We start from the raw sequence: 19,101 nt of genomic DNA on the forward strand, positions 1-19,101 counted from the left end.
GTTAAGCAAAAGAAAATTCAAAGCAATGATTTGGTAAATGCCTTTCAAATGATTAATACATAAGTAAGATGTTATGGGCTTCGGCATTTATTATCGAATTAATAAAAAATTATCTTAAATTAATGTTCTTGAATATCAATAAACATAAATTAATAATATGTTTGGACAAATTAGGATAATTATTATCTTCAGTTGATATTAATAAAAAATTAAAAATATTTAAATAAAATATTATTTCGTTATTATTAAATAAAAATAATAATTATTTATACACAAAAATTTTACTAAACATAATAATAATTTATATATAATAATTTTTGAATTAATATATTTTTGTGTTAATATTTCATTTGTATTAATAAAAAATTATATGAACTAAATACATTAAAAATATCTGAAATATTTGTGTCTAGTAGATTTATGCGTTGATCAATCCACACAGATTTGTGCATCACACAGACTTTGGCTGATGAATTTGACGGTCAGTCTTCGATTGATTGACGATTCATCCTTTTTTGGTAAATTGGAGGGCACGTTGGTATGAGAGGTTGGTTAGAGAATGATTGCTAAAGAATAAAAGAAAAAATTAAACCTTAGGGGGGAAATTGTTACTTTTCAAAAGTTGGGTGAGAGACTTAGTAGTTTTTAAATCTAGGAAATAATGTAATAAATTTTTGGTTTTTTTTTAATAATTTTATCTAAATGACATTTTTACCTTTAACTTTATTAGTAAATTTTAACAAAATGATAAGTATTTGAGTTTTTAAAAGTTAGTGAGTATGAGTTTGGATTTTTACCAAACCTTGGGTGGGAATAAGTGTCCGGTTTGATGCAATTTAAGAGATTTTTTTAACTAAATTAAAAAAACGGTTTAAAAATTTTTCAAACCAAACCAAAACATTTTAGGTTTCAAACCAAACAAAACTGAAAAAATACGATTTAGTCCTGTTTAGATTATGATTTAAACCATAATTATCAGTATCTTACGATATAATATACATATTATGTCTTACGATATGATACGATACAGATAGAAAATGATAAGTATCATAAAATATATTAAATTAATATGATACAGTAAACATATTATATGATATAATATGTATCTTGCGTTACAATACATATTTCCTATACGAATTGATACTTTTTTTTAGAGAAAATGAATGCATTAGGGGTATATATAAAAAAAATTTTAAATATTAAAAGTGTTTGTGATGTTTTTCAAAATAATGATGTCTCAATTATAATATTTTATTAATAGTTTATTATTTTAATTTTCAAAATGTATATCATATAATCTAATACAGGATATGGTAAATTGAGTTTTTGATATATTATATGATACACAATTTGACTATTATGGTTTGAATATTTTAAAATTATATATATCATTTAATAAAATTATTTGAATTATAATTTTCTAAAACACAATATACTCGTATAAAATAAATATACAATATATAGATACAGAAAATAACAAAATAAATATTAAAAACAAGTTGTGCACATAATTGTTTATTAGAAAATTTTGTCAAACATATATATATACACTTTTTTAAATATGGGTTACAGGTTGATTTGAGTTAAAAATTGCTCAAACCATAACCTGAACTAAAAAAAAAAAAAAAATAGCGTAGAAAATTTTAATCCAAACCAAACTATTTTATAAACTAAATCAAATCAAACTATAATTTTTAAACGGTTTGATTCAGTTTTACAGTTTGAATTGAATTATGCACAACCCTAGTGGATAGGGGGGAAAAATTACAGCAATCAAAGTTGGGGGGTTTAGAGGAGAAATAGGAGAAGGATAGGGCTGAACTAGACCAAAACGCACTTCTCTTAATTTGTGGTGAGACTTCGTTAGATCAATGGATCGTCAAGGCTTGGTGGACGAGATCAGGTGGAGAAGGGCCAAGTTTGTTGGAGGGTGGTGGCAGTAGTGCGGCAGTTCCATTCCATTTCCATATATTAAACTATTTGTTTACATGATATAAATAAATAATATCAAGGTCAAGGGCTAGCAGTTGTTAGGCTATTCTATTCTGTTCTATGTATGTTCAGCAATCACAACTGTCATTTTAATATATATTATTTATTATTTAATTAATAAACTAAACAATCAATAATATATATAAAATGTGCATCAATAAGTTGTGATTGTTGAACCATACAAATTCTTACAAATAGAATATTATTTATTATTTAATTAATAAACTAAATAATAAATCATTCATATTAAATTTGCATTAATACCAGTCAAATGGCCCGTGGAGATGGTTGTTTATTAGGTAACAAAAAACCTTATTTGAATTGAATTGTCACATTAACATTGAACCAATCACATTAAGTAGGATAAATCAATGAATTTCATCTAAGTTAAACTAGTCATATTACAATCGAATCAATCAGATCGAGTATAACAAACTTTGGATTCAATGATTGATCTTATAACTACTAAACTAAATAAATTAAGAGTTTAATATTAATATATTGTCAGAGAAAATTTAAACTCATGCTCTCTTACATATAAAATTTCCCTTTTTATCATTTACACTACCATTTGGATAATAATATATATTATTTAATTAAAGTGAATATTATTTATTATTTAATCTATAAATTCAAAATTTAAACTAAATGTTGATTTGATCATGTATCAACAAAATTGATCCTGGTCATGATCAAACGATATTGATCCCTACTACCTGCATGGAGAGAAAAGATGGAACCCACTTGAATAAAAGAAAAGAAAATCAATTATTTGATTTGATTTCTCTATTCGTTTTCTTTCAACCTGTCCTGTTTGTTTCAAAGCAAGATTGTTCACGAACTTATAAATGAAAACTAAAGATTCAGATATTTAACATTAGGGTTTTAGACAAACAAGCTTAATATATTTTCAAATAATGTTTTTTAAATAAACATATATATAAGCTATGCTTTAGTAAGTTGGTTTTAGTATTTATTATTTTATTACCAAACATTATATTATACTATTTGGAATTATATAAATCACTTTATGCTATACATTATTTTTGTGTCAAACAAAATTTAACAATATTCTTTCATCTTTGTTTATACCAATAATTAGAGGTGTCAATGGGTCAGGTCAGACTAACTTTAATGTGGCTCCTCAGATTTAAGACTTACACAATTGTAAGCTTTTGAGGGGGGCCTTGAAAAGTACATAAAGGCCATAACCCTGGCCTTAAACATGTTAGCCCGTTAATTTAAATAAAAAATAATTTTTTGTATTGTAAATATTAATTAATTAATTTTTTAAATAAGTATGTATTAGTAATGGATCCGGCTTTGCCTGCTATAGTACCGAGCCAGCCCATTTGCCATGTTTACCAACAATGAAGGAGACATCGATTGGTTCACTCACAACATCGGCTTCATCTTCGATGCAACTTCTCCTTTCAAAGCCCTTCTCCTTTTTCTTGAGCTAACTCATCTTCTTCATTTGTATATATAGATCCACATATATGTATGTTTGGTTTCCGGGAAAATTTTGCAACTGCAACACATGTTTTATGGGAAATCTATCACGTTTGGAGGTGATAAAAAGATTGTGTATAGCAATGCAAGCACTCTTGGAAATTTATGTTTGACGCAGGCGTTGGCGGATTATGCAACTTTAATTATTGATTTGAAAAATAATTTGTCCACAACCGATTCTCTAGTTATGGTTTTTAAAGATTTTAAATTGGAAATTAGATTTTATCTATTCAATATGGTTAGCTCACTTATAAAAAAAGGGGATAACTCGAACAAAATTTTTCCTTTTAAAAAAAAAATCAGATAACATAAATTTATTTCTTAATTTTATAGATTTACTTAATTTTTGTATGCCTATATAAAAATTCATTTTTATTTCTTTAAAGAGGGAAAAAGAAAATTTTATAAATATATTATTCAATTTATTCCTTATTGACAAAATTATTATATTTTGAAATTGAATGTGGATTAGATAATGCTGGCATAATGAATTTAAGAATTGAGGAAGAAGGGTGTTGAATTTAACTTTGACCATTGACTGGGATCGCAGATGTGTAAAACACTCAATGATCCGACGACTTGAAATTGACACGTTTGGCGAAGTTGTACGGTGCAGCTAATTTACTATAATTACAGCGGAAGCGCCACGTGTTTTGATCTAGGCGATGATTCTGATCCTTTTCCGATCTAGACGATGATTATGATCCTGATGGTCTCGCAGAATGGACTTTGTGGGTACAAAAGATTTTTCACTTTCTCCGGGTCTCTAATTCTAGGCTTCATTCAGCCTTCCACTATTACGTGGCACCTGCACTTTATCTTTAATCCAATAATATTGGTCCGTGTTTGAATTTAATTTTAAATTTGCAAGTCCTAACCCAATTGAATGGCATGGGTCTCAGAGTAGTAATTTGAATGATAAAAATAGTTTGAATGAGAATAAGGATTTATTCAATAAATCACTAAATTTGAAATTTTATTTATTCGATTTAATTGGTTAGAGAGTGTATTTCTAGTTTCTGAATAGAGATATACCAATGGAGAAATTTCTACAAATATGTATTCGATGTTGAGCCCAACCCAGTTTGATTACCACTCAATTTGGTGACCATGTGGGTATCTATATATCTAACTTTTCATTTTCCATTTTTGTAGTTGTTATGTTTTAAGGCATAATAATTTTGTATTGAAATTGAACAGAAAGTTCGAGAGGGTTTTAATTAGATTTGGAAGCAATATCATCTTCTCTAATGACTTAAGAGATCCTTAGAGGCGTCAATTGGGCACAGGTTGGCTTGGCTCAAAGTCTGGAAAAAACTCAACACGGAAGGGTTTGATCTGTTATTGCAGTAGGCGGGCCCAACCCATGGGCTATTAGGAGTAGGTCAGATTGTGAGCCTAGACAAAAGATCTATAGATTGATCTATTACTGTTGACGATTTAAGAAAACATAATTTAAAAAAAAATTTAATTAAAAAATACTTTTTAAAAAAATTAATAGGTTGGCTCGTAGACTTGACCAATTACTATAGAGTCTAACCCTACTTTATGTATATAAGGTCGGACTGTGAATCTCATACTTCCATCAAACCAACCTAACTTATAAGGTTCGCTATTGTACAAGTCTTAGACCCAACCTGATCCATTGTCACCTCTACTTGGAGTGATGGACAGTGTGAATCAATTTCATCTCTCTCTTTCTCTTTCATTCAACCAAATCATGTGTTCTTCTCTCTTATTCTAAATTATTGATGATTTTCAGGGCTATCAAGAATTTTTCCAGTAGCATATTTGCCATTGTTGTCCAACAAGGTCTGTAGATAAATCACATGGATTTTGCTCTCATATATTTTTATCAATCTCCTGAAATTGATTTTATTTTATAATTTAAAAGAATTTACTCTTTGTATAAGAAATAAATTAATTTCCTTTTTTTTTTTCATATTTTGTGAGTAAACCACTATCCATACATACATGTCAAACTCATTTTTATTTTTTGGATCAACCAACCTTTTTTATTATTTTAAAAAACAGAAAATTCATAAAAGAGTACACTTTCTAATGTTAGAATTATGTTTGGGCAAAGGACTTTTTCCCACCCAAGTTTTCACTTAATCTCAAAATGACACCGGTATAGTTTAAAAATTCAAACCCCTATCTATAGATACTTTGTCGTCCAGAAGCAATCCTCCTGTCATTCCAATCACCAACGATTCACTAGATTTGTTGGTTGGAAAAGATTTTCAAATCTTAAGAGAGAAATAATAAGTTTTTAAAATTTAATTTTAAAGAAAAATTGTTAGTTTTCTAAACTATAATAGTAAAATAATATAGTTTTTTAGAGTTTTAAAGTTTAGTGATAAAATGATGATTTTATCTTCGTCTCTAATAAAAAATTTTAATAAAAATTAGTTTACAGATGAATATTTGGATTTTTAAACTATTACAGATATCCTTTTGAGATTAAACTAAAACTTGGATGGAAAATAGTCCTTTGCCCATTATGTTTCTTAATCTGAGGCTCTGTCACAAACGTGCACAATGAAGTGGGACACCTGAGAAATGGCCAGTCCACTTAAGATGCAGGACACTTTGTGTTTAAACAAGAACTATAATACGAAAAAGGTTCCATTGTCTCTTAATCGTCCAATTACACGGTCTCTAACTAAAGCATATAACAATTATAAATTGAAAAGATTGGCCCTGTAGCTTATAAATTGAAGCTCCCAGAAGATTATAAATTTCATCTTGTGTTCCATGTCTCTTGGCTTAAGAAGAAGATTAGAGTTTATGTAGGAGTTTATGATTGGGCTATTGGGTCTCTCACTGTTATTCCTCGCGCCATTCTTGAAAGGAGGAGAAGAAAGAATAGAGAAGAAGTCTTGGTCCACTGGCAAGGCCTTTCTCCATCGGATGCAACTTGGGAGAATCTCCAAGACCTATAAATTTGATTTCCTGGATTCTTCCTTGAGGGACAAGGAAGTGTTTTAGAGGGGAGGAATGTCATGTACGTGCGCAATGGTTAGTCCACTTAAGAGGGGAGGAAAACATAAGAGCTACAATAAGAAAAGAGATCCATTTTCTATTGATCGTCCGAGTACATTGTCTCTAACTAAAGCACATAACAGGCTCACCATGTAGACCTGAGATTTTCAACAAGTGAAGATGCAAAATGGCTTCAGGATGTGAGGAAAACAAAAGTCAAGATTATTGCAAATTGGATCTCTCAATATTTCATGACTTAGCCCATCCTTAGAGACAAACATAAACCTTAATTGGAGAGTTAATTTGGGCCTGTTTGGGCCTTTTTGATTTGCAATAGAAAGAAAGCACAAAGTGATTGATATGATCTAACTGATTTCTTAATTGGAGAGTTAGAAGTCTTAATTATTCTTTGGATTATTATCAAAAGTGACTCAAAATTATAAAATTTGAAGTAAATGATAGCCAAATAAAGAGGTAGCCCATCCACCTAACAAACTTGAAAGAGTGATTAATTTAATTACAAGCTTAAAAGGTACTAATGTTAGCAGATTAGGGAGCATGAAAGATATTGATATCAAGTGTTAGGCTAGAAGTTAGGCATGAATGAGACAGTCCAATAATTCTAGACTATAGGAAAGTGGGTTTGTGGATTGTGATTATTGAGTTATTATTTGGACAAATCTAGTCAAAGCATCTGCCTCCTCCCTCATAATTTCATGATTTAAGCACTTATCCCATTTTAAAATATAATTTAAAAAAAAAAAAAAGAAGAAGAATGGTAAGCCAATGGTATGCTTTCAGAAACGTGACAAGATTGGCTATTTACCTAGCAAAATGAAATGACCGTCCTCCACAATCACCGCCAAAACCCTATACCTCAACCACCACGTGTCAACAACCCAATATTTTTATTCTGATTGTGGACTCCTCCTCCCACGCATGCCTGACGCTCTGATTGATTTGATTTTGATTGATTTCATGAGGTTTCACAGCCAACTGCCAGAAAAACAGTAGACGTGGCCTCTTCCTGATTTAAATATACAAATATGTGGCCTTGCTTGGAAACTGGATTGTTTGTGATACTCAGACACATGCCTTGGGGAATTGTTATTTAGTTGTATTAGGCTTGTTTTATGGACTATGAGCGACAATGCCAGAAATTTGGTGAATGATGAACTGTAGAAGGCCAGATATGGGGAGATCTGCTGTCTATTATCTGTCAGAATTCAGATTTTGCTGTGTGTTTTGGTAAAAATTCTTCTTCCAGTATTATCTACCATCAAACTCAGATTTAAACAAAGTTAAAATTCACAGCATTATTATTATTATTATTATTATTGTTGTTGTTGTCAAGTCTAGGATTTCGGCTCTGAAAGTATATCTAATTTTAATTTTATTATCATAAATAGCATATGGCTCAGAGGAGAGATGTAATTCCGATACAAGGAACCTCTGGAAAGAAGCATTTATACAGTAAAAGCTTGAAAGCGATGAGCGACTGGTACTTGTGACCAAAGTGCACTTTAATTTCCTCCATAACTCAACACAGGTACTTAATTTTCCTTGCATTTAATGGTTTACCTATCTTAATCAAAGCAATCACAAGCATTGTCTCCCTTCAAAATTTCTACTTTTTTAGGGTTTTATTCCTTTAATTGATTTTATTTTTTAGGGATCAAACTCATATATTTTCTGACAAAATTGTTATTCAACCTAAATTTGATCGGTTCAAATTGATACTTTTGATATAAAACTAAAAAGTAATACTTTGTATATCTATTTTAATTATATAAATGAATATAAATTTATATATATCATTACATAATTGAGTGTTTTAATTCAAAGTCGTTCAATCATATAATAATACACATAAAATATATATTCATTTATGTACTCAAAATAAGTATGTATAGTTTTTTTTAAACTAAAAACATAACAAAACTTATTAAAGAGAGTTTAAAATATCATTACTAGATTCCAATCCCAAAAGTAATATCACTTAATTTTGAGTAGGTTTAATTAAGATTTTTGAACAAGTTTTATAGGAATTTTGATCACACCATATAATTTCACTACTTATTAAAACAATAAAATTATGTATACCTAATTTTAAATATCTAATTAGATATATTATTATACTATTAAATTATTTTAAATTAAGAATAAAATAACACTCAATCATATAATAATACTATTTAAGTACCTCATTAAATACTCAAAACTGGATAAATATAACATTGTTTTTACTCGAAATTTTAAGCTTGAATAAAAAAAACAATAAAAGAAAATAATATTTATCATCATTATAATTTAGCTAATTCAACTATAAATAAATACAATTATTGTAAGAGTTTATAGTTAAAAACCCTTCTCTAAAATTGTTTTACCTCTTATATTAAGTGATACAAACTTCGTGATAAAAATTTCTTACATAGGATATTTGCGTGAGATCTATATATTAATAATTATTATTATTATAATAATAAAATTATGTACATATATATTTGATGTAAAATTAGGTTATAAAAATATTTTATCATCATATAATTAAATACTTTTAAATTAAAAATAAAAAAATATTAAATTTATTTTATATAAAAATAATATTAATTCAATTATTTTTCATAATTGAACACATCATGTTTAGTTGGTAGATTGTTGGATAGCGGAAAAAGAATTTTATATATAAAAGTAGCAGCTATATATATTGAATCAAAATTTTATACGTCGGGATTCCAAAAAGTTTTGGTCGATTTGTAGTAATATTATTACTTTTTTGGTCGACCTAAATTAATTTGGCATATAAAATTGTGCATCATCAATGCCCGTGTAACCAGACATAGCTTGTATTCTTTAAGTACAGATCTTTGTTTTTTTTTTTTTTTTTTGAATTATGTATCATTGTTATTACCCGTTTCTGCTAGTAAATACAAATTTGACAAAACTTTTCTGTATTGAAAAAAAAAAAATCATAATTCTTCCTTTTTTTTTAAACAATATGCTAAGCAAAAGTCTAAATAATGCATTATCAAATCAAACAATCAACTAATAGGGCGAAAAATAAAAATATAAGAATTTACTTAAAAGACTTAAATTGAGAAAACTCTAAACTTTAATTAGCACTTTAGCAAATCTCTCTCTCTCTCTCAACTTTTTAATGAATTCACGAACAACAAAATTTATATTTGCAATAAAATACTGTTTCATTTGATGAAACACCTATAAAAGATGAAACAAAAATATTTTTAATTGAACCAACTAAAATGCTTATGTAATGACTAATAAATAGTTAATAGAACGATTTCATTCTAAATTGTTACAACACCTGAAATACCTATTCACCTCACCGAAATACCTGTTTTGATATTGAAACTTTCGATTTTTCATCTAGAACATCTCTTTCTAAATTTAGGTTACTATATCTAATAATCTCTACATAGACACGAATTTACAAATACAAACTTCAATCTTCAACATAATTTTGCACCTTCTACAAACCCTCTACGAGCATATCTCAACATGGAATATCAGTCGGGTTCCAACAATGCTTGAACTTGCTAATAAACAAAAGCTTGGCGAGCATATCATATGTATTGTCTAAAGTACTAATCATAGTGTCTTTATAGTTCTTATAGAAAGCAGACAATAAACACAACAATAAAAGCGCCTGATCTTCAATCTTAATTTTCACATCAATTTTACTCAATTATGTAATAATAGAAGAAACTCAGCTAGATGTGAATTTAGTGATGTACTTTCTAACATCCACAAAGTGAAGAGATGTTGCTTTAACTGTAACTTGGTGATTGAGAGATTTCTTTTAGTATTTATCTTCCAATTTCATCCATGCTCTTGCAACAGGCTTTTCCTCCATAACTTCTCTAAGCAAGTTTATACACAAAACCAACTAAATCGACAGAAGAGCTCATTCATCTATATCACCCCATTCATCATTGTTCATATTCTCAGGTTGCTTTGCTTTCCCAATGCAATGCCTTCGTGGTACTGTTCTTGATCAATACTGCCATAATTCGAACATGCCAAATTGCAAAGCTAGTTGTACCATCAAACTTCTCAATTTTTAACCCTAATTAATGATGTTGAAATAAACACAATTAGAGCCTTGCTCTGATAACACTTGTTATACGAAATTCCCAAGTAAATCATAATGAAACCAAACAACCACAAATAGGGTAAGAAAAAAAAAAAAAACAAGAATTTATATGAAAAAATCTAAATTTTTGAACTGCAAAATTTATATATGCAATGTAACGATCATTCCATTTGAGGAATGGTCATTTGGATGAAACAAACCCGTTTCAAACTAAAACAATCAAAACATATGCTTGTGGAATAACAATAAGCAACTCGTTGAGCAATCTCGTTTTGACTTGTTATAATGCTTGAACGCTTCTTCTTCTGAAACACATGTTGCAGAATTCAAGTCACCATATTTAACTAGGAAAAAAAAAAGTAATACTATGTGTACCTATTTTGGATACATAAATATATAAATACTCATATGTATCATTACATGATTAAGTGTTATTTCATCTTTAATTAAAAATTATTTAATCATATAATGATATATATATATATGTGTGTGTGTGTGTGTGTGTGTGTGTGTGTGTACACATTTGTATATTCAGAGTGAATACACATAATTTTATTGAAAAAAGAAAAAACGCACACTCTAAAAAGGACTACGCATATGTGTGTATACACAAACATTGCCATATAATTAGTTTATACAATATTATATCTTTGTTTATACTTGATTATTGAAAGATATATTACTTTGTAATACATTGGTTATTTTTTAAATATAAACTTTCACTTATTAATATCTTAACATTTTAATGTGAATCTACGAGTTGAATGATCTAAAGAAATCACTAAAATTTCAAGTTGAGGCTATCCATTGATGATATTATTTTAATCGTATAATAACATTACCTAACACCCTTATTTTATTTTCCTCGAAAACAGATGTGTAATGACGATAAGATATGTATAAATTTAATTGATTGCGAATAGAGAGCGGTGGACTTTAGTGAAAAAAAGTCTCAGAAAATTGGACTCACTCACGTAGTTACAAGCTTAGCCAGGTGGGTTTTGCTTGGGAACTGAGGAAAAACCAAATATAGAAATAAATTAATTTTTGTTCATTTATTTATCTCACCAACTTTCCATATTAATCTCATGACGTTGTCTTTTTTCCCAAAATACATTTGAAAAAAAAAAAGGCTCCACGAATTGGATGGCAGATGGATCAAGATTCCTCTCTCCAACCCGGTTTAGTTTAGTTTTCTTTACAGTCAAGGATTCTCTTACTTGGCCAAACAAGTATCTTTCAGAAAGTTTTAGAAAATTTCAGGTTTTGAATTTACACATGTATAAAATATATTTTATATTATTTTATAGATGTTTTAGTCGTTTTTATCAATTCGACCCTGCTCCCAAGGGTTTGAAAGAGTAAGAAAATAGTAAGATTCCAAACATAATCGCAAGTATTTGAATTCTATAAAAAAAATGTTTAAAATTTTTTTATTATATTTTAATATTAAACTTTTGGTACAGTAGTTGTGAGGATAAATCCGACTCATCAAGAAAAAAATGATATATATTATCACATATCATTATTAATATATAAATTATTTTAAATAATCATATTGAACCCATATAACCATTTTTCCCCTATAATTTTTTTATAAAAACTAATTTATCATTTTACTAATATACTACTATGAATGATGACATAATGGATTTAGGGTTGGCGGTATTCATGATGCAATTTTTAAATTTTGAGGGTATATTTAATTGAAAAAAATATGAAAGTTGAAATAAATTTGGGAATCTTCAGGGTTTGAGAAGAAAGGTTTGGGAAGGCTTTGGACCGTTGGATCGAAGGTGTTAGATGAGTCGAGTCAATGAATCTATGGCTTAGATGGATTGCAGGGTGGTGCACATGATATCCATAATTAAGCTTTTTGTATGATGGAAGCAAAATTGTACCTGCCTGCAAATTAAGAAGTCTTGGGTGGAACACAGGCATTTATAACTTGAACATAGTCATCTTTTTCTTCGTTTTTTGCCTTGGGTGGAATATGGACAATTGTTGAACTTAGACACAAGGGCTTTTGAATCTTTGAAAAAAAAGGGAAAGAAAATGGGTTAAATTAAAACTGTAACAAAAAACTTATATGCATCTATCAAGGACAAAGGAAGTTGCCCTGGATAGTTTGATACGAAAATTGAGAGACATTTTGTATAAAAAGGTGTAAATTTAAATCTCATTTGATAATATTTAAATATTAAAATTTTAATTTATTTGATTCAATAATTTTAATTAATAAAACAAATATGGCCTTATTATTTATTTCGTGGGTCTTAAAAGATAAATTATTTTACAAATTTGAAGTGATTAAGAGTTTGTTTCGGACATGGAAAAGATAAGAGTGAGATGTCAGAATGAAAGTTGTCTGTTTTTGAGGAATGATGCAAGAACAACCTCCATTATATATGTAAGATTAACAACTACTCCAACCTTTTGTAGGGCTGAAAAGGGTGTCTGAATCTACCTGGTAATTAAGGTGGGTTTTGTCTGAAGCTACCAGAAACAGACGTTTTTCAATGAATAAATAAAACATGACATGAAGATTGATGAAGAAGGAGAGGAAAAGAAGAAGAGGAATATATAAATATAAAATGAAGTGAGAAGCAAACACCCAGAGAAAGAGAGAGAAAGAGAAATGTGAGGAGAAGATTGAAACACGTACGACTTAATAAAAAGAACAAAAAAAGGGCCAAATTAAAGGGTTTCTAATTCGACAAGGAAAATCTTATCTGATGGTTGTGGTTATTGGAAAATGAAAGCAATCAATGGGTCGTTTAAATTATAAAAAAAAGAGATTTTATATCAAAAAAATATAAATTTAAATTCTTTTTAATAATATATAAAAATCAAACTTTTTATTTATCTGATTCAATAGTTATAAAGTTAGTTATTCAATTCAGAATTTATTCTACTCAAACGGATTTCTGTATTTAAAAAGAAAAAGGCAAGGAAAGTATATGGTTTTATTTCAGAGCTTCCAGTGGTTTCATTGTTCTCCCTTTTTAAAACCAGGAATGGCCAAACATCAATAATGCTGTCATGCACGAGACTCTTATACTATTCTCTCTTCTCTTCTATTCACATCTATTTACACGGTTTAACTAATAATTCATTCAATGTGTACCCATCTAATTTCAATTTGGCCAAACGACTATTTCCCACCCAAGGTATGCTGTAATGACAAGTTTCCCCCCTTTAACTATGGAAATACCAAACACCCACCCATGGCCAGTTAAATTTAACAGAACCCTAACGCCTGAAAATTTTATCTCCTTTTGCCCCCCTAAAGTTTGAAAACAAAAATTTCCCCCCAGCCTAAGTTTAAGAAAATGGCAGTTTCACCCTAGGGTTTGGTTTTGAAATCTCCGGCGACCTCTCCGGCTCCGTTGCCGACGGCTTCTCCCTCCCGAAGAATCCTCTCCTTCCGGTGATCGGTTTCCTCCCATTTGGAGGCCCGATCGTCGCCGGAAAAGCGGTGGGAGACGAAGAACTTCGTCTTCGTCTGGGAAGACGAAGAACTTCGTCTGGGAAGACGAAGAACTTCGTCTTCCCCGACGAAGTTCTTCGTCTCCCACCGCTTTTCCGGCGACGATCGGGCCTCCAAATGGGAGGAAACCGATCACCGGAAGGAGAGGATTCTTCGGGAGGGAGAAGCCGTCGGCAACGGAGCCGGAGAGGTCGCCGGAGATTTCAAAACCAAACCCTAGGGTGAAACTGCCATTTTCTTAAACTTAGGCTGGGGGGAAATTTTTGTTTTCAAACTTTAGGGGGGCAAAAGGAAATTATATTTTAGTTTATTTTTTAATATTATAGAGAAAATGACAATTTTACCCTTAACCCCGTTACTTTTAACTGGCCATGGGTGGGTGTTTGGTATTTCCATAGTTAAAGGGGGGAAACTTGTCATTACAGCATACCTTGGGTGGGAAATAGTCGTTTGGCCTTTCAATTTACCTAATGACCTAAATTAAAAGCAAATTCTTAAATGAAGGGACTTGAGTTTGAGACTCACCAATAACATATCAAAATAAAATCTTTGATAAATTTAATATAGTGATCGTAGATTGATTATTAGATTAAAAATTTTATTTATTTGATGTAATTAATTTAATCTCAAAATACTCATCCAATTCAAATAAGGTTGGTTAAATTTATATAAAGAACACTCCTTGGAAATATTCCTAACACACCCACTTGTTCTTTTATATGACCTTTCTCTCAAGGAGATAAATAAGTTATCTTGATCGCATGCCTCTAAATATTTACCCTAGCATTAATTTTCAAACTGGTGTTTCCAAAGAAAGAAGGGAGAGGAATGAGTAAAATTTTTTTAATTGTCGGATAAATGTCAGAAACCTTTGAAATCTGGTTGATTTGTGAATACTAAATTCTAACGTCATACGTTAAGAGATTTTGTCTTGTAAAAGAAGTGTTCACATTTAAAAAAAAAAAGTTGCCATAAAAAGAAATTACCCAATTGGTTAACAAAAGAAGAAGAGCAAGAGAAACCCACATGTAAGTTGTTAATTTATTTACCTGATTGGTGAATAAACGAAGTCTGAACAGCCTAAAAGAGAGCACAGCCGTTGGATGCAAAGTGTCAGTTTAGACCCCCTCGATCTATCTGTTTGTCAATCTATAGTAACATGGCCTGTTTCTTTCTACTTTTTCTAATCTCCATTGGATCCACATCTATTTAATTATATTGGGTCATTAAAATTTTCGTTATGCTATAACACCATATTATTCAATTTTAAAATAATTAGTTTAATTTTTTTCCTATGAAAGATCGCTCTTAAATAAAAAATTTAGTTGGATTAATTTGATATAATAAAGTGTTATAATATAACAAAATCTTAAATTAATTAATATAATAATTACGAATCTCCGTCATTTTATCATAAAATTTATTTGTTTGATAAAATCAAGTTAATTTCTTAATCTAAAAAAATAATTAATTTTTTAATAATTTTTTATAAGATTTTATAAATATAAAAAAACTCAAATTCACCTAAAAATTTTAATATTTTACTAATTTTATTAATATTTATTAAAAAATTAATTATTATTATTCAACTCTCTCTTTCTCTCTCAAGATTCTTACATATTTTCCCTAAATTAAGTAAAATTATTTACTAAAGTGAGATAATTTATTTATTTAATATCTTCAAAATCTTGAAATACATGAAATGAAATTACACTGAAAATAATGATTGATTTTTTCATCACGCAAAACCTTAAAGGACTCTCGTACTTACAATTCTTCTTACCTCTCATTCGGTCATATCTCTTCTCTTTGCTTCATCAAGTATCCCAACCCTTTCTTCATCTAAACCATATTCATCACTCTTTGCCAGTTTATTTTCCTTCTCACTTTCTCGCCTTCCAAATATGTCCATTAACCATTTCCCCACTGACTTACAAGAAACCTCCTGGACTTCTCCCCAACAACAACAACAACAACAACAATCCTTAAATATGGAGCCAACCCATTATCACAACTCCTCTTCAAACCAACAACAACAATTCAGTTATTGGCCTTCTCATCAACAATTCTTCCTCCACCGCCATTATCCCACTATGTTTCCTCCCCACTTCCATTATCAAGCTTTGAACTTTAATCTTAACCAGGAGGGGCAGGATGAGGCAAATGCCCCCGCTGACACCAGCCGAGATCATGAGGCTGAGGTTGAAAAAGAACCCATGTTTGAGAAACCCTTAACTCCCAGCGACGTGGGGAAGCTCAACCGTCTGGTGATACCCAAACAGCACGCAGAGAAATACTTCCCACTCGGCGGCGGCGGCGACTCGGGGGACAAAGGATTATTACTGAGCTTTGAAGATGAGTCCGGGAAGTGCTGGAGATTTCGGTACTCTTATTGGAACAGTAGCCAGAGCTACGTGTTGACGAAAGGGTGGAGCCGATACGTGAAGGAGAAAGGATTAGATGCTGGCGATATAATTCTTTTCGAGCGCCATAGAACAGACGGCGAAAGGTTGTTTATAGGGTGGAGACGCCGCGGCGCTACGGTGGCTTCAGACAGTCATAGTGGCAGTGGCTGTGGTAATGGTGGCGGCGATGGCGGTGGGTGGAGCAGAGGGTTGTATTTAGGCTCACCACATCCTTATCGTCCTGCTCAACCCCATGGAGTCACTGTGCCACACCAACCTGACTGTCTTCATGCAGGTCTGTATTTCTTATTATTATTCTCCTTTATTCCAATTTTAGCTTTTATGTTACTCTGATGACGAGGAGGGTAGGTTCAAATTTTTTTGATGATATTTTGAGATTAAAGTAAAACAGTGACTGTGGACCGTCACTGTACTGAAGATTTTACCTTGTTAGTGTACTTATTTGTATTTACATGCACGCATTGTGCCATTTTAGGGACCGTGGCTCAGAACCCAGCTGGGAATTCGAAGACTTTGAGGCTGTTTGGGGTGAACATGGAATGCCAGCTTGATGGTTTCAAGCCGCTGATGTCGAGCCATGGTCAAGCTCATGGTTACAGCAACCAGCAGCAGTTCAATTACTCTCAGGTTTTTTCTTCAAACCGTCGTAATTACATGGTAGGCAGCTAAAATTTTATTTAATTTTTTTTATCAAGGCAAAGTTTAAATGTTAAGAGTGATAAGGTTGTTTCTTCTAACGAAACAGTGAGTTTAATAAAATATGAGGGCCAGATTGTAATTAAGATTAGGTAGTTTCCTTGATTCTTAAAATCCACGTTTTTGTTGTTTGATAATTACCCTGGGATAGAAATTTGAGAAAGAAAATAAAATTAATGAAATAATACTATTATTGTTATCATGTAATAGGATCTCACTTTGTCCCAAGGATGTCAACCAGATGATGAGAAATCGCCAAGGATAAGATCTGGGGGATGTGACGTTCAGGATTTGACTTAAATTCAAACCCCACTTGGGAGATCAAGAAATTTATAAATATTTTATCAGAAGAAGAAAAACCCAGAAAAAATCATAAAAAAATTTATAAAAAAAACCTGATTATGAGGATGGGTGGGGTCACATACCCCAGAAGATGATGGGATGATGAGAAGAGAAAGAGAGGAATCTATTTGGAACTGTTGAGATTCTGCCTGAAGATTTTTCCCATAGAAATTTGATGAGGGGTGGAGGTAGTGGGGTGGTGATGGGCGGTGGTGGTGGTGGGTAGGCTTTGAATTGATGGGACTACAAGCCCATTCCTTTCTTTTTCTTTGTTTCTCTTTCTTTGTAATTTTCAATAGTGAGAGGAAGAAGGCATTAAAGGTTTTGAAAAAGAGAAAGCAAACTTACTTTTTCTAATTTCTTTCATCATCATCACCATCATCATCATATATTTCTTTTTTTTATTGTCATTCTTGTTAGTCAGAATAAAAATGGCTCAACTTTTCACTCCATTCTATAAGTGATTTGGTTCTACTTTGAATTAAGGTGTAAAAAGTAAAATTTTAAAATATAGAAAAAAGTGATATTTATTGACCCAACCACAACATCCTCTTTGAAAGAGAATTTAAAGGCACTAACAAAGTGATAAACTCAAATTAACGGATAGTCAATGTTACACAAAGAGCAAACCTAAAAGTTGCAACATAAAGAATGACTTGATAGCCATTGGTCAAATCCAGTCAAGCTACTCCAAAATCACCTCTCATTCTCTCATCTTTTTTATTACCGAAGAATCTATGTTCACTTAAGTGATTAATCTAACCAAATACAATTAGTGGACGTTTAATTTGGATAACAAAATTTGATAAGTATAAATAATTATTATGTTTAATTAAAGATAATAAAAAAATACTAATATATCATTTTATTTAAATATCTTTAAATATAATTATTTTAAAATATTTTTTATATTACTTATTATATTAATTAAAAATGAGATTATTTTTATTTTAAAATATAATAAATAAGAATATTTTTATAACAAAAATAATATTATACGTATTTATTTTAGATATACAAATATATACACTTATAAGTGTTATTATATGATTGAATGTTATTTTATCGTAAATTTAAAATCACTCAGTTATGTAATAACACACATAAGTATATATATATATATATATATATATATATATATATATATATATATATTTATGTACCTAAAATAAATATACATAATTTTATTGATAAATAAAATCAAGATTCTCTAAGTAATCTTTTAACATTTAAGATAAAAATTATCATTTATATTACTTATTATATCACTATCACTACTAATAATAGAAGATTATCATAATATTTTAATACTAACGAACTAAATAAAATAATATAAATAATAAATGATAAATTCCCAAGGTAATATTTGTTTATGACCCTTAAAGTTTATTTCATTTTCTCAAGTGAGATCACTTGCAATGAAGTATATTCTTCATAAAGTATCATAAACACCCTTAAAAATGTTAAACACCTCTCTACAAAATTTGAAAAACACTCCAATGAGGTATTCAATGCTCTCTTGACAAAATAGATGCGGTAAATAA

At 30.1% G+C, this 19,101-nt stretch overlaps 1 protein-coding gene across 2 annotated transcripts; it reads left to right on the forward strand.

The window, feature by feature from the left end:
- The first annotated feature begins 15,847 nt into the window (after positions 1–15,847).
- Positions 15,848–17,889, forward strand: LOC123215930 (B3 domain-containing protein At2g36080-like). 2 transcript variants are annotated; one of them, XM_044636253.1, is made up of 3 exons: positions 15,848–16,793; positions 16,995–17,146; positions 17,426–17,889. In XM_044636253.1, the coding sequence occupies exons 1-3, from the start codon at positions 15,998–16,000 to the stop codon at positions 17,513–17,515; spliced, it is 1,038 nt and encodes a 345-aa protein (XP_044492188.1). In that variant the 5' UTR covers positions 15,848–15,997; the 3' UTR covers positions 17,516–17,889. The 2 variants fall into 2 exon arrangements, with proteins under 2 accessions (XP_044492188.1, XP_044492180.1); XM_044636245.1 differs by having other exon boundaries at positions 15,849–16,793; positions 16,995–17,176.
- Positions 17,890–19,101: the final 1,212 nt, after the last annotated feature.

The sequence above is a fragment of the Mangifera indica genome, chromosome 1, assembly GCF_011075055.1.
Source record: "Mangifera indica cultivar Alphonso chromosome 1, CATAS_Mindica_2.1, whole genome shotgun sequence".
NCBI lineage: Eukaryota > Viridiplantae > Streptophyta > Magnoliopsida > Sapindales > Anacardiaceae > Mangifera > Mangifera indica.